This window comes from Mustela lutreola, chromosome 6 (genome assembly GCF_030435805.1).
Source record: "Mustela lutreola isolate mMusLut2 chromosome 6, mMusLut2.pri, whole genome shotgun sequence".
NCBI lineage: Eukaryota > Metazoa > Chordata > Mammalia > Carnivora > Mustelidae > Mustela > Mustela lutreola.
This window is the reverse complement of record NC_081295.1, coordinates 43,031,025-43,055,379: the sequence shown is the minus strand read 5'-3', so window position 1 is coordinate 43,055,379 and position 24,355 is coordinate 43,031,025. Positions and strand designations below refer to the sequence as shown.

Sequence of the window (24,355 nt, the reverse complement as noted above, 5' to 3'; positions counted from 1 at the left end):
CCATGAACAGTATATGAAGTTTCTTCTTTACTAACACTGGAAATTATTTGTCTTTTAAATTTTTGCTTGCCCGAGAGTTAAAAAATAGTAGCTCATGATTTGATTTTATGTTTTTTCAGTATGATAGGGTTACCATTTAAGTTATTATTATTATTTTTTTAAGATGTATTTATTTTAGAGAGAGGGCCAGTGGGGGGAGGGGCAGGAGGAAAGAATCTTTCAAGCACACTCCTTGCCTAGCAGGGAGGTGGAGGTAGGAGGTGGAGGGCCAAGGGCTCTGTCCCAGGAACCATGAGATCTATGACTAGAGTTGAAATCAAGAGTTGAAACGAAAAGTCCTATGCTCAACTAATTGAGCCACACAGGCACCTTCTAAATTCTTTTTTAATTGGAAAGCAATTTTATGTAAGCAAGACTTCTTAAAATGTGATGAAAGCCAATACATTTTAAAAGTACACTTGGTAATTGTATATAGAATACTGTTGAAGTGTTCTGTGCTTTTTGAATACCTGGCATAAAGAGCCATATTAAAACATAAAAGCCATTATTCGCATTCTTAAAATTATTTTTGTTTTACAGAGGGAGTTAGCATAATATGTCTTTAACAAACAGATCATTCTGACTTTGAAAATTTATTCACAGTTCTAAATTTACTGGTGTTTAAATTTTTGCTCATTTTTCAAAGCAATAGAGAAAAGATATCTATACTAAAAGATATCTATTACCATCTATAATGGTAATTCCTACTGTGTGCTGCCTTGGATTAAAAAAATAATTCTTGTTCATTGATAGCTATATTTGACTTGTACTTTCATGGTTTGAATTCAGCCATCCATTGGTTTAAATATGGTTTCGGTTTTCCCTGTCATTCTCTTTTGTGTCCTGTTTTTTTCAAGAAGACCATCTAGTGGCAAATCAGGGAAATGAAAGCTATGGAAGTACACACTAAAAATTGTTTTCCTAGCATACCTTTAAAAAGTGTGGTTTTCTGTATTACTGAATATGGCAAATGTTTCAGTTTGATATGTTGTATATATGTGAAATAAACATGCTGAGGCTATTTTAATACAAATACATATATATGTTTCTAATTACTAAGTGCAAGCTAATGTAGGTGTCATTGGGGAAATAAATTTCCATATATATATATATATATATATATACATTTTGCATCATATGAGCATTCAACAAGATTAGCTTAGGTTTTACAACAAAAACAACAAAAGATCAGATTCAAAACAAATCATTCTGTCAGGATATAAGATTTTTTATTAAAGCAGAACATGTAAAGGGTCAATATTTAGCAATAAAAGGCTTCAATGCTTATGCATGGAGAGTTCTGGAAAGAGCAGACTTTGAAGCTGTACCTGGGTTAAAATCTTGACTGCCACTAATTAAGTAAGCATGTGATTTTGAGCAAGTAAATTAACCTCTCTGAACCTTATTTCTAGAAAGTTAGTAGAAAGTTACTAGAAACTAGTTACTAGAGTTAGTAGAAAGTTACTAGTAACTAGAAAGTTACCAGGCAAGCTATTGTGCTGGTTAGCAGTGCTATTTCTGAAGAAGCTGGCACTAATAAATAGTGTTATTATTATTATTATTTCATGTTATTATTAACATGAAAAAATAAAACTTACGGGGTGACTTCTAACATTTGTCCGCATGTCTATAACAGGGTAATTGTTCAAAGTTAACACAGCTTGCAATAAAAGATAATGTGATGAAATAGAAAGAGCTTGAGTGTTTAATGCCAGTTAGACAAAATTTGATTTATAGATCTACTGCTTAATTAACTGTTGCAGTTTGGGCAAATTAACATAATTTCTTTGAATGCCACATTTTTCCTACCTAGTAGGAAATTTATGATTAAATAATAAAATATGTCTGATAATGCACTTAATAATGTAGAATATTTGAAAATATTCATTGTATGATTATATATTGATCAGCCCCCCCCCTTTTTTTTATTTAAGTGGGGTCACTTAAAGATTTGTTAGAAAGAGATGAAAGAATAATGGAAAGAGCACTGCATCGGGGAATTCCAAAACATAGGTTTCAGTTTTAACTCGGCCACTAACTTCATCATTCCTGTAAGAAGTCATTGTTCTTAAATACACAGACTCAGAGTTGGGTCTTGTCTTGTTTTAGAGTTTTCTAGCCCAACTTAATGTATAAAATGGAACCTCAGAATCTATCCTCATGCAACCTTTATCCTCCTCAAAGATCAGTCTCAAGAGTATCCTCATTTAGACATTTGTTCAGTCCCGAACACATTACATTTTACATACATGCACACACGCACACACGCACACACTTTTCCTTTACTCACAAGTTGATCAGGACAGACAAGGTCAGCGAGGAGGGGCATGGTTATCTCTGTGGTACATGGGTGCCAGTCATCTATATTGGTCTTCATTTTTTTTTTCCATTTATCTTTTTATATTGTGGAACACCAGTGATTTGTGATTATATTCTGTTTGCTTATATCCTTGTCTTACAGAAATGCTTATAGAGATCTGTTTACATATTAAATCATTGTAATGTGATAATTTTAATTTTTCAAAAAATAAGTAATAGATAACACATATGTAATTAAATGAAGAAGTTGCCTTCATCTAGGTTATACTTATGCATGCATGACTGTTGACAGGCTTTGAGATGGAATGAATTTATATGAAAAGAAAAATAATGGAGATTTATAGAACACTGAGGTGAGCTTAATTTAAAGGTAGTATAACTAAAAATGTTTCATAGTATTCTTTTTCCCCCTCAGATGAATAGACACTTTATTAGTGTATATCCAGCATACCTTTCTGTGTCTTTCTGCTGATTTTAATGGTTTTTAAATTACCAGATAAAGGGGGGAAAATACAACTTTTCTTTTTCAGTATCGTAGTCCTGATTAATGGGTAGAAGATACTTATAATTAGCATTAGTTATTTCAGATAAATAAGTATTTGTAAAGTTTATGAAAATAATTGGTTCTCCGACTTGAAGAAAAATTATTTCTTTACTGCAGCCGAGTAATGACAAACTAGAGGTTTTACTGATAAAAAATGATCTGTAAATATCTAATGATTCAAAAGTATATTTTTATATATCCTAATAATAAAACCATTTTATGGCATATTTTCTATATCCTTTTTTCTTTAGATTTCAGAAGTTGACTGCAAAGATGCACTAGAAATGATTTGTAACTTAGAATCTGAGGGTGATGAAAAAAGTGCTCTTGTCTTATGTACTGCGTTTTTATCACGTCAGCTCCAACAAGGAGATATGTACTGTGCTTGGTGAGTTGATTTTATTTTGTAAAGAAAAATTGGTTAAATAAGAATACAAGATAGGTTATGAGAATTCAGAGAGCTTAAGAACATACTTTTTAATATTTTAAAATCTTATCAAAAGAAAAAGCTTATAAAAGCTTATTTTCAGTTATTACATGCCGTTCAGACTGACCATGAAGTAGTTCATATTGTAACTTTTTTATGTTAAGGACCACACAACCCCCTTAGTATACCAGTAATGGTTGTATAATGATTAATAATGATCAGGAAATTTTTAGATGTTAGAAGATGAAGGAAATGTTCATTTTGTCTAATGCCACAATATTTTCAGATATCTAAGTAGTCTCTGTGTATATTTTTCCTCTACATATTACACACTTGCAACTACATAACTAGTTTAGTAATTTATGTGTGGAAATAAAGTTCATTTATCATTCTACTTCACTAACTTCTTGAGTGCATATTTCTTTATATGGTACATTTTCAAGTGTGCAGAAGCCTGTTACATACAACGTACAACTAATAAAGATGTTGACTTCAACTGACTCAAAAAAAGATCTTAAGATCAGTTGTCTTAAATTGTGTTAGCTAAAACTGACAATTTATCTGGCCAGTGAATAGCATTATTAGTCTTCAGTGTTAGTTGGTAATATTGGAAACACAAAATTCAGTTTACAATATTCAGACTTTAAGAATTTTTACCAAATGATGTATGACATACAAATCCCATGAATATGGGACAGGCAAGCTAAATCAGTGTGTAATTAAACAAGAATAAAGTTCACAGTTACAAAGGTTTTCTGAGCAGTTTTGAGTTTTGTTATGAAGAGAAAATCATATATGCAGTACACAGAGGATTGATACAAAAGGTAGGAAGAAAGATTATGAAGGGATAATAAAAAGCATGCATTTAACTGAGGAGAAGTAGATTTTCCATGTAATATAAATATTAGTATGACTTAATTAACTCTTGCATTGCTTTGAAAAATTCATCAAAGTCTGAATTTCATTACAACGAAGGCAATCTATTAAAAGTTCTTAAGTGAGGGGGGAATTTATGTTTAAGAAATGCTATTTAATACAAGTACTTGAGAAGGCTTTGGGGTCTTAACAGTGATGACGATTGGGGGGAAGTGGCAGGACAGAGTTGAGCTTGAAAAGTGAACTAGAAAGCCAGTTAACAGTCAATCTGGGAAGTTAAGAAGGCTTCTTTATGGATGTAGGATGGGTTGAAATAATGTTGACACAAACAGTCTTTAGGATAATAGAAAGCAGAGGCTTTTATAGGGTCAGTGATAATGATGCATTTAATTACAAAGATGGTGAACTGGAAAGAATGTTAATCATTTTCATATATTAAGTTTCAGGTTTCAGAAGAGATCAAATTGGAGAAGTCTTAAAAAGAACTAGAGAGGTGAAAGTGGCCAATACTGGAGAGACAGATTTTGAAGTCCTCTGTATATAAGTTAAAATCCAGTAAATGATCAAGTTATTCAAGTGGGTGGTGAAAGGGCAGTGTTCCTGAGGAAATAATATTAGGAAAGGCCTGTATTGAGGAGATTACTTTGTGAGGAAAGTTGAGGAAAGGAAAAAGATTTTTGTGGAAATTAACCACAGAGGACAGAAGAGAAATAGGACATTAGGTAAAAGGGAGGAAAATTCATCGTTTCGTAGGATTATTTTCTGTGAAACCTACATTCTAATTGTATTTGAAATAAATTTCAAAGTTCATTTTTCAAAGTTTATTATTTCACCAATTTGAGAAATTAGTTGTGTCTTTTGAGTTCTTTGTCGTGATTAATTTTAATATTTAATAGCAAATTTTTAAATTTACGTGACCAGTTGGTCAGTTTTCAGTTTCAGGTAGAAGATAAAATTAAATGCTTTTAAAAATACGCCATTGATCTGTATAGATCAATGTGGCTCAGATACCATTTGTATAATGTGTTTAAATGAGAGGTGCTTTACTAGTACGGGTATCATTTCTCTCTGACATTGAAAAACATTAAAAGAATGATATCCTGATTTTATTTAGTCTCTAAAAAATTTGAAATATACCTTATATTTTATATCTAATTTAAATTTAATTTCCACGTGTAGAATTTGGAATCTAAAACCAGTTTTAATTTCAAATGTAATGACTGGACCAATATAGTCCATGATTACTACATTATTGTTCCAACTTATTTTTTTATACTTTTTTTTAGGGAGCTCACTCTCTTTTGGAGTAAATTACAGCAAAGAGTAGAACCATCTATTCAAGTGTACCTAGAAAGATGTCGGCAACTTTCTCTGTTAACCAAGACAGTATATCACATTTTCTTCCTGATTAAAGTTATTAATTCGGAGGTAAGAATGATCAAGCTATTTTTTCTCAATTTAAGATGTATTAATTACTTTTAATAAAAACTATTATTTTGGCACCTCTTCCAGTGACTTCTGTTATTTCATTTAAAGTTTTGAACATTGCTTTAATTAGTCTTATAATAGGCATTTGATAACAGAAAAACTTAAAAGTACAAATGAGAGCTAGGGGCTTGCTCTTGACCTAAAGAAAAGTAATATGCATATACTGGTATTTTATCATTTGACAATTTTTGCTCCTAGGTGTTACACTATTTTGATAACTGGCTTTATAGAAATTTAAGAAGGTATAAAGAGAGAGATGTAAGGTAGCTCCCTTTGCTAGCAGTTTGGCAGATTACATTATCTAAAAATCCTTCTACAAAGTGCCCCAACATACTTGGTGAAATAAAATAAATATTTCTTTTGATATATAGCACCTAAGGTTGCAGGAATGTTAGGGAGAATCCATAGGCCCAAAATGAAGAGGAACTTAAAGCTTTCTGAAGCCGAAAGCTTAAGCTGCTGCTGGGTCTCTCCTGGCCTGATGGGTATTGGGATAGGTTACTACTTGCAGTAACCAAGGAATTTGCACATTGGGATGGGAGATAGCTTTATGGGCCCTCCCCAACTCCCAGTTGGGGAGTTGGAACTCAGCAATCTGTTCCCCTACCCCACCTGCAAAGTTCTGTAATTTCTTTGAAAAAGTAGACCAGAAAAATGGTGCTTTTTAGTACAGATAGATGGTAGGGAAGCTTATGCATGTTCTACTGGGCTGTGGGTCAGAGAAAGAAAAATGTTTCCCTTAAGAGGTTGTAACCATAGGTCTACCCTCACACAGATTTGTGGCCTAAATTTACCATATTTATAGTCCAGAAATCCTCATGCCAAGTAAGTAATGTTTAAGAAGGTAAGAGTGGAGTACTGGGCTGGTAACATCTGGCAGAATGCAGAACTTCTTTGAAGGGACATACTCAGTGCTGGATTCTCAGGTAAAGTCCTGGTTGAGATGAGTTCATGATCAAGAATTATGGAACATGAAACAGTTTGTCATGAGGGAATTTTGTCAGAGAAAAATAACAGTAGAATTAAATAGACTATTTAAAGACAAAAATGTAACCATCAGGATTTATACATGTATCAGTATACATTTATACTGAGCCGGGGTGGCTCAGTTGGTTAAGCAGCTGCCTTCACCTCAGGGCATGATCCCAGGGTCATCTACTTCTCCCTCTGCCTGCGTGTGTGTGCGCGCGCGCGCGTGCGCACATGACACTCACTCATTCTCTCACACACACACACAAAATAAAAAAATTTATAAAGCATATGAAACAGTGACATGAATGAATCTCAGTAGAGAAAAATTATTTGCGTAAGTTTAAGTAATGCAATTATGGAAAATTACATAAAATACATATATTTAAAGACAAAATAAGGAAGTAAAGCATGAGAAAGAAAGATACTATCAAAATGACCAAGCAGATTTTAAAGAGTCAAAAAAAAACTTCTAAGAATAAAAAACAGTTATTGAAATGAAAACAATTAATAAGTAGATTAAATAGATTACATATAACTGAAGAGGAAAGCAGAGGTTACATATATGTTTCTAATTATCTCAATTGGAGTCTGAGTTTTACAGAATTAATTGTTTTAAAGATTTTTTAAAAAAATTTTATTCATTTTGAGATACAGAGAGAGCGAGTGTGCACCAGCAGGGGAAAGAGGCAGAAGCAAACTCCTTCCTAAGCAGGGAGCCTGACACGGGTCTCAATCCCAGGACCCTATGATCATGACCTGAGCTGAAGGCAGATGCTTAACCACTTGAGCCATCCAGGAGCCCCAGAATTAATTTATTTTCTTATAGTAACCCTTGTAGTAATGCAGTTGGTTTCCATTTTAAATGTACACAGAAGACGTTTTTCTAAAGTTGCGGATATTATGTAGAATGGGGTGCCAAACAGTGTTTAGGAATCCTTAAGAACGGGGATGCAGCTTGAAAGAAGGATTTAAGATTCATTTATTTATTTGTAGAGAAAGAGAACACAAGAGTGGGGGAGGATAGGGAGAGGGAAAATCTCCATCACAGGACCCTGCAGTGATGACCTGAGCTAAGATGATCTCAAGAGTCAGACTTCTAACCAGCCGAGTCACCCAGAAGCCTCAAGAAATATTTTTTAATTCATCTGTAATTTTTTTTGTAATTTTTTTTAATTCATCTGCACACGTGCGTGCACACACACACACACACAAAAGATACTCTCCTGTTCCCCCTTTAAGAGTAACTTCCAAAATCTGTAGTTGGTCAGTAAATCTTACAAATTTCCCTTTTTCTCTTGAAATGATTTCAGAAGAATAGAATTTCTCTTTTAGGAGTAAAGAACGGGGTGAATTCATCTATATAGTTTTTGTCTGTCAACCTTGTTAATTCATTCTGATTTTTCATTTTATATATTGTGCTGCAGGTAAAAAATAGAACTTAATATTAAGTTTCTTTAAAAATTATTGTACAATTTTAAAATACAGGTTGTGCCACTGCTTTATGTCTAACTTGAAGAGCAGTATAGCACAGTGGAAGGACTTTGAAACTAAAAAGCCTGGCAGATTGGGTGACTTTCTCTTGACCACCTGGTAACTCTAACCACTTTGTATTTCATTTCTTAATTAGATTAATCAAGGAAGTTAGGTAAAAATGACTCTCCTCCCTCATCCTTACACCCCACTAATAAGGAGATTGTGTTGGAGAGGGAAAAACTTGGACAAGAGCTATACTGTCCATTATTGGTAACCAGTAACCTTTATTTTAGGTGCTCTGTAGTTCCATGAGGCTAGTGACATTGAATAGGATAAAGAATGCTTCTATCATCATGGACAGTCTGCGGAATAGTAACTTTGTGGAGAGACTTTAGGTTTAGAAGTAAAGTCCATAAAAAAAGCAGTTAAAAGCATGAATAATAGCTTTAGAAAGTTGGGTCAGGGGAGCTCACCTATTCACAAGAATAACTTGGAACTTGCTAATCAGTTACTCTGCCCCCAAAATCTTGTTTCCTATCGCATAAAATGTTTTTCCCTTCTTTTTTTACTTTCTGAAATCTGATCAGAGGTTTTATTTATTTATTTATTTTTAAGATTTTATTCATTTGAGAGAGAGCACAAGCAGTGGAGAGAGAGAAGCAGGCTGCCTATCGATCAGGGAGGCTGATGCGGGGTTTCATCCCAAGACCCTGGGATCATGACCTGAACTAAAGGCGATTGCTTGACCATCTTAGCCACCAGGTTCCCTTAGAGGTTTTATCTTAAAACTGGAATCATAGGGACGCCTGGGTGGCTCAGTTGGTTAAGCAGCTGCCTTCGGCTCAGGTCATGATCCCAGCGTCCTGGGATCGAGTCCCACATCGGGCTCCTTGCTCCGCGGGGAGCCTGCTTCTCCCTCTGACTCTGCCTTCCACTCTGTCTGCTTGTGCTCGGTCTCGCTCTCTCTCTCTCTGACAAATAAATAAATAAATAAAATCTTTAAAAAAAAAAAAAAACTGGAATCATAGGGGGGCGCCTGGGCGGCTCAGTGGGTTAAAGCCTCTGCTTTCAGCTCGGGTCATGATCCCGGGGTCCTGGAATCGAGCCCCACATCGGGCTCTCTGCTTAGCGGGGAGCCTGCTTGCTCCTCTCTCTCTGCCTCTCTGCCTACTTGTGATCTTTGTCAAGTAAATAAATAAAATCTTGGGAAAAAAAAAAAACTGGAATCATAGGGCACCTGGGTTTCTCTTGGTTAGGCATCTGACTCTTGATTTCGGCTCCATTCAGGATTTCAGTGAGAACGAGCCCTGCATTGGGCTCCAAGCTTAGTGGGAAGTTTGCTTGAGATTTATTACCCTGTGCCCCTATCCCCAGTGGCATGTGTGTGTCATACTCTCTCTCACAGAACAAAACTACAATCATAGATTATTACTGTTTTAGAACTAAAAGAAACCTTTAAGTTAACTAGGTTAACTAGGTTCTAGTGTAACTCCTTATTTTTCACATGATGTAATTTAGTCTCAAGGTTAGTGATTTTGGTTAACTGGCAGCCCTCTTTCAGAATTCCAGGAGCTATTGAACAGTTTATTCGTGCTTTTTCCTAGACCCTTGAAATTAAAAGTTGAAAAATACAGGTTTTCATAGTCTACTAATGGAGACACACAAACAGTTGCAATTTGGTGTATGGGTCTTTCTGTTTTGGTGGAGTGCTGAGACTCCTGTTAGAGCACATTGCTTAGCACTGTGCCTGGTATAAAGTAGCTGAATGAATAAAAGAGGTGGACATTCTAATCCACTTCTCTGTGTTGACTCTGTGTGGTAGTCACACAGAGTGGGAGGGGAACGTGTTCCTAGTAATAGAAAAAGTATGAAAACTGGTATATGGAAAAATTTTTCTTCTCTCTTCACTACTCACTGAAAATTTTGGGCCATCAAATATGTGGGGATGGTCTCTGCATCAAGCAGATACCTGATTCTGTGGACACCAGCTGGGTATCCTACAACTTAAGTCTAACACTATTTAACAGGCGATAGCACAGTCCCACAAGACTAACACACACACACATACACACACACACACACACACACACACACAGGCGATAGCACAGTCCCACAAGACTAACACACACACACACACACACACACACACACACACCACTCCCCCCCTTCAGGTGCTAATCACAAGTCCAGTTTGTCATCTGTGCTTCTGACCAACTGGCTAAAATCAGAAGTTCTCACAACCACCTCCTCAGATTTGATTAATTTGCTAGAGTGGCCCACAGAATTCAGTAAGACCCTTTACCTACTAGATTACTGGTTTTATGAAAGGATACAACTCAGGAAGAAGCAGATGGAAGGTAAGCACAGGGCAAGGAGCAAGCTGCCTTCCCAGATCTTCATATGTTTACCAGTGCAGAAGATCCCTGAACCCCATTCTTTTGGGGTTTTTACAGAGGCTTCATTACATAAGCATAATTGATTAAATCATCAGCCACCACTGGCAGCTGATTTAGACCCCAGCTTTCTCCCTTTCTTGGGATGGGGGTGTGGGCAAGAGCTGAAAGTTCCAACCCTGTAATCACAGGTTTGTTCCCCTGTCAGCCCCCATCTGGTGGTTATCTAGGGGCTTTCCAAAAATGGCCTCATTAACATAAATAAACTTCTTTGTGGTTAAAGGGGACTTACTAGTAACAGCACCTGTTTCACAGTTTAAGGCTCTGGAGCTGTTTCAGGAGCTGGGAACAAAAGATGCCCATATAGTTCTTATCACTTAGGAAATGACAAAGGTTTTAGGAGCTACTTGCTGGGAACCCTGGATGAAAACCAAAAAATATATGTATTTCTTATATCATAATATCACAAGTGGTATCAAGACAAATGAGAGAATAGCGTCTTTGAGGAAATAGAGTTAGTTTACCTGAAATATAGGCTATTTGGATAAGGCAAAAGATAAATCTAGACCAGATGAGGCATACTTAAAGATTGTGAAGGCCCTTTTGTTATTCCCCATTAAGAATATATATCTGAGGTACAAAGGTAACCACTTAGGTTAAGACATGTTGCTGTGTGTGGATGGAGAGGGCTGTACAGGATGTACCGGGGGCTGCTAATCAGCCTTTAAGCCTTTGGGTAGTTTTGGGCCAAGGATACTAGGCAGTCAGAGGAAAGGAACAGAAAAGTTGGTGGGGGGGGCAGTACCAAAGCTAAAATCTTGTATCTTTTAGAAGGTTGCCTCATGCTGGATTATTGTCAGTGGGGGGGTGAATCTATATTCCTCCTCTCAATTTTTAGCACTTAACCTTCATCAGTCACTCTTAAATTTAAGTTGGTATTATCAGTAACTTTTATTAACTAATGATAGGAATTAAGTAGATTTTTTAAAAAGATTTTTTTAATTTATTTGAGAGAGAAATCATAAGTAGGCAGAGAGGCAGGCGGGAGCGGGGCGGGGGCGGAGGCGGGGGGGGGGGGGGAAGCAGGCTTCCCGCTGAGCAGAGAGCCCAATGCCGGACTCAGGTCCCTGAGATCATCACCTGAGCCAAAGGCAGAGGCTTAACCCACTGAGCCACTCAGGTGCCCTGGAATTAAGTAGATTTTTATGGGCTAATTGTCAATTACATATTTATGGGAAATTAGTAATTCAAACTCATCTTTAAAAACACTTATTTACCTATAAACAATTTTTAATCACAAAGATGAAAAATTCCCAAGAATAAAAAACATTGTTGTAGTTTCATTGGCATTAAGATTTCACATTTAATTACAACATTAAGGTATTTTTAAAGCAAATTTATTCAAAGCCATTTGCCCTTAATGAGTTGAAATCACCCTTGAATCCAATAGCAGACTGTATTAGAACTGTTGAGTTTCTCTCTGAAATAATTTTAGTTGCATTTTTTAAGCAGTAAGTAGAATTTTTGAATCTGCTTTTGTTGTTTATGAAGGGATCAACAGTTACATGACAGAATACTTCTAGTCCCTCTTCCACAGTGCAGATGGCATCCACAAAACAGGCTTCCTGAAACCTTTCTTAAAGTCATTTCTTCCTTCATCATTTCCTGAATTTTCTAAAGAAAAACATCCTTCTTCACAATTCTTGTTCTGTACATATGTACTAGTCCTTCTGGTATATGTCTTCATTATCACTTCATCTCATATTTATGGTTGACTTCATCTTGGATTTCTCCAAGATATCCTCTCTATAATACATATCTTTTTTTCATACTGTGAGAAAGGAGTGACCTAATTATCCATTATTAGTAGTAGCCGCTAAGGCATGTAACAGAGGTACAGATGTTTTACAGTTAAAGTTTTCTGGCTCGGATTTATCTCAAAATAGTAGAAAATAGATATATGGTTTTGACGTAAAAGCTGGAGACAACCATATGGTCCCTGTTGTCCTTTCCTCATTGTCACTTTTAAAAATAAGTATCATCTATTGTCCATTTTTTTCTTGGTCTTTGTACCCTTGCTTTTCATGAAGTCAAGCCAATTTAGTATCCTCCCCTCACTTTCGTATTGCCCCACAAATCTAAGCTGGTTGGGTAAAATATTTTATTTCCTTCTTAGCCTGTGTAAATACCCTGTCAGCTTTTTTTACTTATCTCTTCTCTGCCTTTTGATCTGGTGTAATACATATTCCATTCCCATGATTGTGACCACATCTTATACTGGTTTATTTCTTATATCTATGTCTTCTTAGTCCTTTTAAAACCCATTTTTATTCTCTTCACTACCTCTACTTTCAAATGACTCTTACCCTTCATTACTGCTATCTTATAATAATAGTTCAAGATGCTTATTGAAAAGGAAAAACATTTATTGTGTCTCCTTGTACTTCTGATTTTTAAGGTGGTTCAACAACGAGGTAAGTGATTTGGCATTCAGCCAGTGTATAATAGACCCCCCCCCCCTCCGTGAAGGATCAAGTTAACTTTATTCTGTTAAAAGTGAAAATCTCCTTTCATTCTAGTAAATTAGGAAATACAGGGACTTCCTCAGTTCTGTAACTGGGTTTTTATTTCAGAAGGATTCTAAATACAAACTTAGGAAATAAGATTTGTGATAAAGTTGACATTATTGATCACTTGCTGTGTACCAGACATTATACTAAACTGTATCATATACTTTTGATACGTAATATTCATTAATGCTCACAGCAATTTTATGAAGTTTAAATGCTATTTTGATTTTTATAAGTGGGCTGTGAACGGTTAGAGAAGTTAGTAACTTCCAGGTTTGCCTAGCCTTTTTTTTTTTTTTTTTTTTTTGAAGATTTTTATTTATTTATTTGACAGAGAGAGATCACAAGTAGGCAGAGAGGCAGGCAGAGAGAGAGGAGGAAGCAGGCTCCCTGCTGAGCAGAGAGCCAGATACGAGGCTCGATTCCAGGACCCTGTGATCATGACCTGAGCCGAAGGCAGAGGCTTAACCCACAGAGCCACCCAGGTGCCCTTCCTAGCTATTTTAGTTGATTTTATACCCAGGTCTTCTCTTTATTTCCAATGCTTATCTTTCTCCTGCTGTTCTTTATAGTTCATTTCTTTCTCTCTCTGTCTCTCTCTCTCTCTCTCACACACACACACACACAGCTAAGCTACAGTGCTTTAGAAGAGGCAGCATTTCATATGTTGCAGCTACAAAATTTGAGAGTAGCAAACGTTAGTTTCAAAATTACTGAATTCACAAATACGTGTTGGTTAGTGTAGATTAAATTAACATTTCCTGTTTGCTTTTTCACAGACTGAAGGGGCTGGACTTGCCACCTGTATAGAATTATGTGTAAAAGCCCTTCGTTTGGAATCTACAGAAAATACTGAAGTGAAAATATCTATTTGCAAGACCATTTCATGCTTGTTGCCTGATGATCTGGAGGTTAAACGTGCTTGTCAGCTGAGTGAATTTCTTATTGAGCCTACAGTAGATGCATATTATGCTGTGGAGATGCTGTATAACCAGCCAGACCAGAAATACGATGAAGAGAATCTTCCAATACCAAATTCTCTACGTTGTGAGCTCCTACTTGTATTGAAAACTCAGTGGCCCTTTGATCCAGAATTCTGGGATTGGAAAACGTTAAAACGACAGTGTCTTGCATTAATGGGGGAAGAAGCATCTATTGTGTCTTCAATAGACGAACTAAACGACAGTGAAGTTTATGAGAAAGTAATGGACTACCAGGAAGAGATTAAAGAAACTTCTATGAATGGACTTTCTGGTGGAATTGGTGCTAGTTCTGGCCTTCTTAAAGACATCTGTGATGAAAAGCAAAAGAAGAGAGAGATAAAACAATTAAGAGAGAGGGGATTTATTTCTGCTAGGTTTAGGAATTGGCAAGCCTACATGCAATATTGTGTGCTATGTGACAAAGAATTCCTTGGTCATAGAATAGTACGACATGCTCAAAAACATTACAAAGATGGGATTTACAGTTGCCCTATATGTGCAAAGAACTTCAATTCTAAAGAAACTTTTGTCCCTCATGTCACATTACATGTTAAACAATCTAGTAAAGAGAGACTAGCAGCTATGAAACCATTAAGAAGATTGGGGAGGCCACCTAAGATCACAACTTCCAACGAGAATCAGAAGACTAATGCTGTGACCAAGCAGGAACAGCGGCCTATAAAAAAGAATAGTCTCTATTCAACAGACTTCATAATATTTAATGACAATGATGGTTCAGATGATGAGAATGATGACAAAGATAAATCATATGAACCAGAAGTAATCCCAGTCCAAAAACCAGTACCTGTTAATGAATTTAATTGCCCTGTAACTTTTTGTAAAAAGGGCTTTAAGTACTTCAAAAATTTAATTGCTCATGTAAAGGGGCATAAGGATAATGAAGATGCCAAGCGCTTTCTTGAAATGCAAAGCAAAAAAGTTATTTGCCAGTACTGTAGACGGCATTTTGTAAGTGTTACTCATCTTAATGATCACCTACAAATGCACTGTGGCAGTAAACCATATATCTGTATACAGATGAAATGTAAGGCTGGTTTTAATAGTTACGCAGAGCTCTTAACACACCGAAAGGAACATCAAGTTTTTAGAGCAAAGTGTATGTTTCCTAAATGTGGCAGAATTTTTTCAGAAGCTTATTTACTGTATGATCATGAAGCACAGCATTATAATACCTATACTTGTAAGTTCACAGGTTGTGGTAAAGTGTATCGTTCTCAGAGTGAGCTAGAAAAGCATCTGGACGATCACAGTACTCCTGAAAAAGTGCTGCCTCCTGAAAACCAGCGTACTTCATCTGGAGATTGTGTTCAGCCTTCTAAAGTGAATCCGAACACAGAAGTGAGCTTTGAGAAAGAGAGGTCTGTGCTTCCTTCAGAAAATAATATTGAAAACACCTTACCGACAGATGGAAGTGATGCTTGGGATAAAAGCAAAGCAGAATCAGCTGTGACCAAACAAGACCAGATTTCTGCATCAGAGCTCAGGCCAGCTGATGGACCATTGTCAAATGGTTTGGAGAACTCTGTGACTACTCCTCTGCTTCAGGCCAGTGAAGTAGCTGTGTCCATTAAAGTGTCCCTCAATCAGGGGATCGAGGATAACTTTGGAAAACAAGAAAACTCATCTGTGGAAGGCACTAGTGAATCACTGGTCACAAACTTAAATACAGCAGGTGGAGATACTTGTAATGATTTGTGTCGTCCAAGTTTTCAAGAAAGCAAGCAGGATTGCTTTAATGAAGCCCAGATTACTCAGAATTCTTTAGTAAATTCAGATACCCTCAAAATAGGTGACCTTACCCCACAAAACTTAGAAAGACAAGTGAACAACCTAATGACCTTTTCTGTGCAAAATCAGGCAGGATTTCTAAACAGTTTACCAGCTTCCAAGTTTGAATGTGGAGGTAATGTCAAAACATCATCCAATCTTTATAATTTACCTCTTAAGACATTGGAAAGTATCACGTTTGTTCCACCACAGCCCAACCCAAGTAGTTCTTTAGGAACTCCATCAGTGCCTCCAAAAGCGCCAGTTCAGAAATTCAGTTGCCAGGTCGAGGGATGTACTCGAACCTATAATTCTTCACAGAGTATCGGGAAACACATGAAGACAGCACACCCTGACCAGTATGCTGCATTTAAAATGCAGCGCAAAAATAAAAAAGGTCAGAAATCTAACAACTTAAATACACCAAATAATGGAAAGTTTGTTTATTTTTTGCCATCACAGGTGAGCAGCTCTAACAATGCATTTTTTACACCACAGACCAAAGCCAACGGGAATCCTACTTGTTCAAATCAGTTGCAGCATGTCTCGCCTTCCATTTTTCCAGCTCATTTAACAAGTGTGTCAGCTCCACTGCTGCCCTCAGTGGAAAGTGTCATAAATCCAAATATACCTTCTCAGGATAAAAATGAACAAGGTGGTGGTATTATATGTTCCCAGATGGAAAATTTATCTACTACTACCTTGCCAGCACAAATGGAAGATCTAACCAAAACAGTTTTGCCTTTGAATATTGACAGTGGTTCAGATCCTTTCCTTCCTCTACCTGCGGAAAGTAGTTCAATGTCTCTCTTCCCTTCACCAGCAGAGAGTGGGGCTAATTCTGTTTTTTCCCAACTGGAAAATAGTACAAATCATTTTTCCTCACAGATTGAAGCAAACGCTAATTCCTCCTTTTTAAAGGGAGGTAATGGTGAAAATGCAGTTTTTCCTTCACAAGTAAGTGTTGCAAATGACTTTAATAACAGCAGTGCCCAACAGTCTGCACCTGAAAAAGTTAAAAAAGACCGTGGGCGGGGCCCAAATGGGAAGGAAAGAAAACCCAAGCACAACAAAAGGGCTAAATGGCCTGCAATTATCAGAGATGGGAAATTTATCTGTAGCAGATGTTACAGGGCTTTTACTAATCCCAGATCTCTGGGTGGACACTTATCTAAGCGATCTTACTGTAAACCACTGGATGGAGCAGAAATTGCTCAAGAACTTCTACAGAATAATGGACAGCCTTCTCTTCTTGCCAGCATGATTCTCTCCACAAATGCAGTAAATTTGCAGCAGCCACAACAGTCTACCTTCAATCCAGAAGCATGTTTTAAAGATCCATCATTTCTGCAACTTCTTGCTGCTGAAAATCGCTCAACATTTTTACCAAATACATTTCCTCGGACTGGTGTGACTAGCTTTAGTACCAGTGTTAGCCAAGAAGGAAGTGAAATTATTAAACAGGCTTTGGAAACTGCTGGCATTCCCAGTACATTTGAGGGTTCTGAAATCCTTTCTCATGTTCCAGCAGGTTGTGTTCCAGATGCAGCACAAGTAAATGCAACAGTGATGCCAAATCCAGCTGTACCACCCCTGTTGCAGACTGTATGCCACCCAAACCCCCTGCTGACAAACCAGAATAGGACACCAAACTCCAAAACTTCCTCCATTGAGGAATGCAGCAGTTTGCCTGTTTTCCCAACAAATGACTTACTACTGAAGACTGTTGAAAATGGTTTGTGTTCTAGTTCATTCCCTAATTCTAGTGGGCCATCACAAAATTTTACCAATAACAGTTCACGTGTTTCAGTTATAAGTGGTCCTCAGAACACAAGGTCTGGTCATTTAAATAAAAAGGGAAACAGTGCTTCAAAGAGAAGGAAGAAAGTTGCTCCTCCCTTAATTGCACCTAATGCTTCCCAAAACTTGGTAACAAGTGACTTAACAGCAATGGGACTTATAGCAAAGAGTATTGAGATACCAACTAGTAACCTCCATTCAAATGTAATTCCAAATTGTGAGCCTCAGGGTTTGGTGGAAAACCTAACACAGAAATTAAATAGTGTTGACAATCAGTTATTTATTACTGATGTGAAAGAAAACTTTAAAACCAATCTTGAGTCCCATACAGTGTTAGCGCCTTTAACATTAAAAACTGAAAATGGTGATTCCCAAATGATGGCTTTGAATTCGTGCACAACTTCAATAAATTCTGATTTGCAGATTTCTGAAGACAATGTTATACAAAACTTTGAAAAGACTCTTGAAATTATTAAAAGTGCTATGAATTCTCAAATACTTGAGGTAAAAACTGGATCTCACAGTGTTGGTGAAACGTCACAGAATGCTCAAATAAATTATAACATTCAGCTTCCTTCAGTAAACACTGTACAAAATAACAAGTTACCTGATTCTTCTCAGTTTTCCTCCTTCGTAGGTGTCATGCCAGCAAAAAGTAACATTCCTCCATCTGAAGTATTACATAAGGAGGATCAAATACAGGAAATTTTAGAAGGCTTGCAGAAATTGAAATTAGAAAATGACTTGTCCACTCCAGCACCCCAGTGTGTACTAATAAATACATCAGTGACACTGACTCCCACTCCTGTTAAACCAGTTCCAACTGTCACAGTTGTTCAGCCAGTTTCTGAAATGATAAGCAACATTCAGTTTAGTGACAAAGTTAATAAACCTTTCGTGTGTCAAAACCAAGGTTGTAATTACAGTGCTATGACAAAGGATGCTTTATTTAAGCACTATGGTAAGATTCATCAGTACACTCCAGAGATGATTCTTGAAATTAAGAAGAATCAGTTGAAATTTGCTCCATTTAAATGTGTAGTACCTACCTGTACAAAAACATTTACAAGAAATTCTAATCTCCGGGCACACTGCCAGTTGGTCCATCATTTTACAACAGAAGAAATGGTAAAGTTAAAAATAAAAAGGCCTTATGGAAGAAAATCTCAGAGTGAAAATTCGTCAGCCCCACGAGTTCCACAAGTAAAAAGACAGCTAACTATGACGGAGGAAAACAAAAGGGAATTCCAGCCTGCTTTAGATTTGGGAGCAGTGAAGGAGAATGCCCTCAGTAATGAAGCAGTGATCCCAGAAAAACAACTTGTAGAAAAAAAAAGTCCTGAAAAAACAGAAAATTCCTTGCAGGTGATCACAGTTACTTCAGAACAATGTAATTCAAATTCTCTCACAAATACACAAACCAAAGGACGAAAAATTAGGAGACATAAAAAAGAAAAGGAGGAGAAAAAACGCAAGAAGCCAGTTTCTCACTCTGTTGAGTTTCCAACAAGATACAGCCCCTACAGACCTTATCGATGTGTTCACCAGGGTTGCTTTGCTGCTTTTACTATACAGCAAAACCTAATTCTGCATTACCAGGCTGTACACAAGTCAGATCTACCTGCATTTTCTGCAGAGGTTGAAGAAGAAAGTGAAGCTGGTAAAGAAAGTGAAGAAATTGAAACCAAACAGACTGTGAAAGAATTTCGGTGTCAGGTGAGTGACTGTTCTCGAATTTTCCAAGCAATTACTGGCCTGATACAACACTACATGAAACTTCATGAAATGACTCCTGAGGAAATTGAAGGTATGACTGCTTCTGTGGATGTTGGGAAATTTCCATGTGACCAGTTAGAATGTAAGTCTTCATTTACCACATATTTGAACTATGTTGTTCATCTTGAGGCAGATCATGGAATTGGAATCAGGGGAAGTAAAACTGAAGAAGATGGCATATACAAATGTGACTGTGAAGGCTGTGACCGTATATATGCAACTCGGTCAAATCTCCTCCGACATATTTTTAATAAGCATAATGACAAACATAAAGCTCATTTGATTCGGCCAAGAAGATTAACACCTGGTCAGGAAAATATATCAAGCAAAGCAAACCAAGAAAAGACAAAATCTAAGCATCGGGGGACAAAACACAGATCTGGAAAGGAAGGACTCAAAATGCCTAAGACAAAACGAAAGAAAAAAAATAATTTAGAAAATAAGACAGCTAAAATTGTACAGATCGAAGAAAATAAGCCTTATTCTCTAAAACGTGGAAAGCACGTATATTCCATAAAGGCTAGAAATGATGCCTTATCTGAGTGTACGAGCAGATTTGTGACCCAGTATCCATGTATGATAAAAGGGTGCACATCAGTTGTTACAAGTGAAAGCAATATAATAAGACATTATAAATGCCATAAATTATCAAAGGCATTTACATCACAACACCGTAATCTTCTCATTGTCTTCAAACGGTGTTGCAACTCACAACTAAAGGACACTTCTGAGCAAGAAGGTGATAAGAATGATGTGAAAACTTCTGATGCATGTGTAACAGAGAGTAATGATAACTCCAGAACAGCTACAGTTCCACAGAAGGAAAGTGAAAAAAATGAAAAAGATGAAATGGATGAGCTAACAGAATTATTTATTACAAAATTAATAAATGAAGACAATGCAAGTGTTGAGACCCAAGCTCATACGTCTTCAAATGTAAGTAATGATTTTCAGGAAAATAACCCCTGCCAGTCAGAAAAACAAAAAACAAGTAATTTGAAGAGAGTTAATAAAGAAAAAAATGTCTCCCAAAATAAAAAGAGAAAAGTTGAAAAAGCAGAACCAGCCTCAGCAGTTGAGTTAAGTAGTACGCATAAAGAAGAAGAAACTGCTGTTGCCATTCAAACTACAGAGGAGCATCCTGCATCTTTTGACTGGAGCTCATTTAAACCAATGGGATTTGAAGTATCATTTCTGAAGTTTCTTGAGGAGTCTGCAGTAAAGCAGAAGAAAAATTCTGACAAAGACCATCCAAATAGTGGAAATAAGAAAGGATCCCATTCAAATTCAAGAAAAAATATTGATAAGACTGCTGTGACTAGTGGAAATCATGTATGTTCTTGTAAAGAAAGTGAAACCTTTGTACAGTTTGCCAATCCATCACAGCTTCAGTGCAGTGATAATGTAAAAATTGTTTTAGACAAGACTCTTAAAGATTGCACTGAACTTGTGTTAAAACAACTTCAGGAAATGAAACCTACCGTCAGTCTGAAAAAACTTGAAGTACATTCAAATGATCCAGATATGTCTGTTATGAAAGAAATTAGTATGGGTAAAGCTACAGGTAGAGGGCAGTACTGATAACTAATGTACTATAAATATATTATTTACGGTTTTATTTTAAATAGGAAGCCATCAAGCATGCTAGAATTGTGAAACTTTTTCATTAATTTTTGTTGACATGAATTAACCTGGCCAAAAAAAGAAAAAAAAAATACATGGCATTTGTCATGTAAAACTTTTTTTTTTATCCCTATGGGACTTGAGGAACAGAATCAGTACTTCAGTTATTGTAAATAGTTGAGCTACACCTCAAATTTCTATCAGCCAGTTGCCCTTTCCATGAACTAAATTGAATTATCTGTGTGATTGATCAGTTTCACCAGGTCACTGCTCATGTAGGACAGTAGTCTTTGTTTGTAGATACCTTTTTTGTATATATTTATTATTGTAAATCATTTGCTGCCACCAGCAGTGTGTAAGTCTAAACTATTAAATGACACGTTTATATTTGGAATTTTAATTTTTAACTAAGTGATCAAGTTTTTAAAACTGTTCTTTTATGGTTTTAAATTAAGAATTTTTTGAACTAAAAGTAGAAACTCTGCCATAGTTCATTGATTTTTACATAAAACGTTTATTTACAAGATCTCAGAATTACTTTTCACAAAGTAGGCACATTATATCAATATCTTGCTCTGCTTTGTAAATTTATCCTCCAGAATTTGGGGGTGGGATTCATGTGAAATTATAGCAGATTCTTTAGAGGTTTCCTATAGCTACAGGTTTTTTTTCAATGCTTCTAATTGGGTATAGTTACTATGATTCCATGAAATATAATGGAAATGTGAATAAAGAATCTTACATCAAAGATTTTAAACATTTGGTATTAAAAAAAAAAATCCTTTGTGAATGTGATAGAAACTAGTAGTGTGGAGCAGTGTAAATATTTGAGGTGGTGATTTGTGAAGTAGCCCAGTATTGCCTTAAATAAAATCACATTTCATTTCTTGTTTTATACATGTGATCTTACAAAGTTTTTTTTTCCATTTTCTGAGATTTATAGATTGGTGTATAGCTTTAAACTGTATAAACTTTTGTGGAAAGATTTTTTTAAACATTTTTATAAATCTTAAAATTGGTATCATCAAAGTGAGCCCATCTTGTGTTTATAAAATGCAAGAGTCCTTAACATTTATAATTACATAGATGAAACACTTTCTATAAGGAAGTTGGATGTTTTGATTTTATTGTTTATAGATGTTAGATTGTACAGATTTGTATTTTCCCACCACATCTAATGATACTTTTTTCATTAGATTGGTCTTCCAGAGCAGTATTAGTTGTTACAATTGATTATTTTGGTTATTCAGTATATAGTTAGCTCTTATAGTTTAGCTTTATTCACCATATTTATACTGTGGATTCACGGCAGAGATAGAGGTTATTTCAGGAGAGTTTATTACTTTCATTTGAAGTCCAGCTAAAGTCAGGACTGGAAACAAAAGAAAACACCTTTTGAATTTACTTTTGTTTCTGTTTGCCGTATATAGTAGCATTGATTTTTGACTTTGTGTTTGTTATAAACCAGTTGCATTCACAATATTATTAGCCTGAGATATTGATGATGTTGTAATAATAAGAAAATGTGTATATTCCCTGTGCAACATCAGATTTGCAGGAAAAATGAAGCACTTAACTGAAATTGCTGGTACTCTGAATAAATAAGCATGGTCAAGGAGTGAATTATTTTCTTTTGGAAAAATTTTTTTTTAAGTTTTATTAAAGCATTATAGTTTTATTTTTAGGGCCTAATGGGTTGTATTGAATAGTTGGTTTCACCTCCTTAAGGTTTATTACCAATATGCATAAAACTTGACACATTAAAATTCCTTCCCTTTGATAAGCCCACTGTTATTTATTAAAATAAAAGTTGTTCTATGGGTAATTAATACATGTTTTTTTCTAAATTAACAGTAACTTAACTCTGAATAATTTTAATATTAAATTTTTGTTAACAACTGAATGTTTCCGTAAGTTTCTTGGAAGTTGATCTAGCTCTTAAAGATAGGCATTTGGCAAAACTGTCCTCAATAGTGCAGTAGCAAGTAGATTTATTTCTGGTGAATGTAGTGATGAACCACTGTGAAGTGAAAATACCATTGTATTGGGGCTTTTCTTTTGCTCATTAGCTCAAGAAAATTGACCCTTAGACATTTCTGTAATTGTTCTACATGACAGGGGAAAGTTTGCCAATATTGAGTTAATTTTTTCTATATTCCAGGTACTGCTTGCTAAACATAATTATAGCAGAGTGGGCTTTTTAGCATGAAACAGAAAAATCAAGTTAGGTTTAAAAATACAGATTTATAGAACAGCATGTTGGTAAAATCTGATATGGAATGTAATGCCTAAGTGTTAAAAAAGGAATCTTAAAGTATGTATTTTTCACTTATACTTTTCCTCAGTCCATTGAGGTATTTTCTTTCTACAGCCTTAGTTTGCTTAGGTTTTATCATTTAAAAATGGATTTTTTTCCCCTTCTTCTAAACCCAAAGAATTTTAATCTACAGATCAGAACATGTTATTCAAAATACATCACGTGAAGTGAAAAGGTAACAGTTTGGGAACTTTTCAGTTGTGTTACATTCAGCCTAAATTATTTTAAAGGGCTGGACAGAGATTGAGTTTCTTTTTGATTGTCGGGTAAGCAAACAGTTGCTGTAGCTATTAAGACGACATAAATACTATAGCTAGAGATAGTCAAGGAGGGAATGCCGTATATTGCAGGGGCGGGTGTTTATGAAAATCTTTGGAAAAGATGAGTCTTGAAAGATGAACGACTAGTCCTGGAATGGTCATAGGGAAACGAAAATTCTAGGTATGGAGGTATGTGGCAACATAGTGCATTTACAATATTGGAAGTAGTCTGTGTGGAAAGATAGGGGGTTGGAGAAGCTGAAGAGGAAATGGGCCAGGTCATGAAGGTTCTTGTATGCCTTATAGTTTTCAATTTTGATTTGTTGAATGGTTACTGAATGCATTTAAGTTCAACAGTTTGAACAGGTACCAATTTTAGAAAGATAATACGTATTCTATAGAGGATGATAGATTGGATAAGTTGGAAGTTAAAAGCAGGGAGACTTGAGGCAAAAAATTTCTTCTGGGGGCCAGAAGAAAAGGTCTTAACAGAGTTGAGAAGTAGAACAGTAAGACATTCTTTTTCAGAATGTTTATTGTAGTGAGATACCACCAGGTTGGAACATCCTGTCATCAGAGTTGTCTAAACTGCAAGTTTAAAGAGTTCAGTGTGCAGTAGTATATTAAAGACTGAAAGTTCAAAAAGAAAAAAAAAATGAAAATTCTATGCAGGGAACATGTTAACTGTTAAATGGGAATATTTCAGA

At 35.9% G+C, this 24,355-nt stretch overlaps 1 protein-coding gene across 7 annotated transcripts in view; it reads left to right on the top strand.

The window, feature by feature from the left end:
- Positions 1 to 22,694, top strand: part of ZNF292 (zinc finger protein 292) — a 95,652-nt gene extending 72,958 nt beyond the window's left edge. For 6 of the 7 annotated variants that reach the window (XM_059177137.1, XM_059177136.1, XM_059177135.1 and 3 more), the window contains 3 exons: positions 3,154 to 3,290; positions 5,492 to 5,633; positions 13,881 to 22,694. In XM_059177137.1, the coding sequence (XP_059033120.1) occupies positions 3,154 to 3,290; positions 5,492 to 5,633; positions 13,881 to 21,029 (7,428 nt within the window). In that variant the 3' untranslated portion in view covers positions 21,030 to 22,694. Of the gene's footprint in view, positions 1 to 1,225; positions 2,712 to 3,153; positions 3,291 to 5,491; positions 5,634 to 13,880 lie in introns of those variants that run through there. The other variant, XM_059177142.1, reaches the window with a different exon arrangement.
- The last annotated feature ends 1,661 nt before the right edge of the window (positions 22,695 to 24,355 follow it).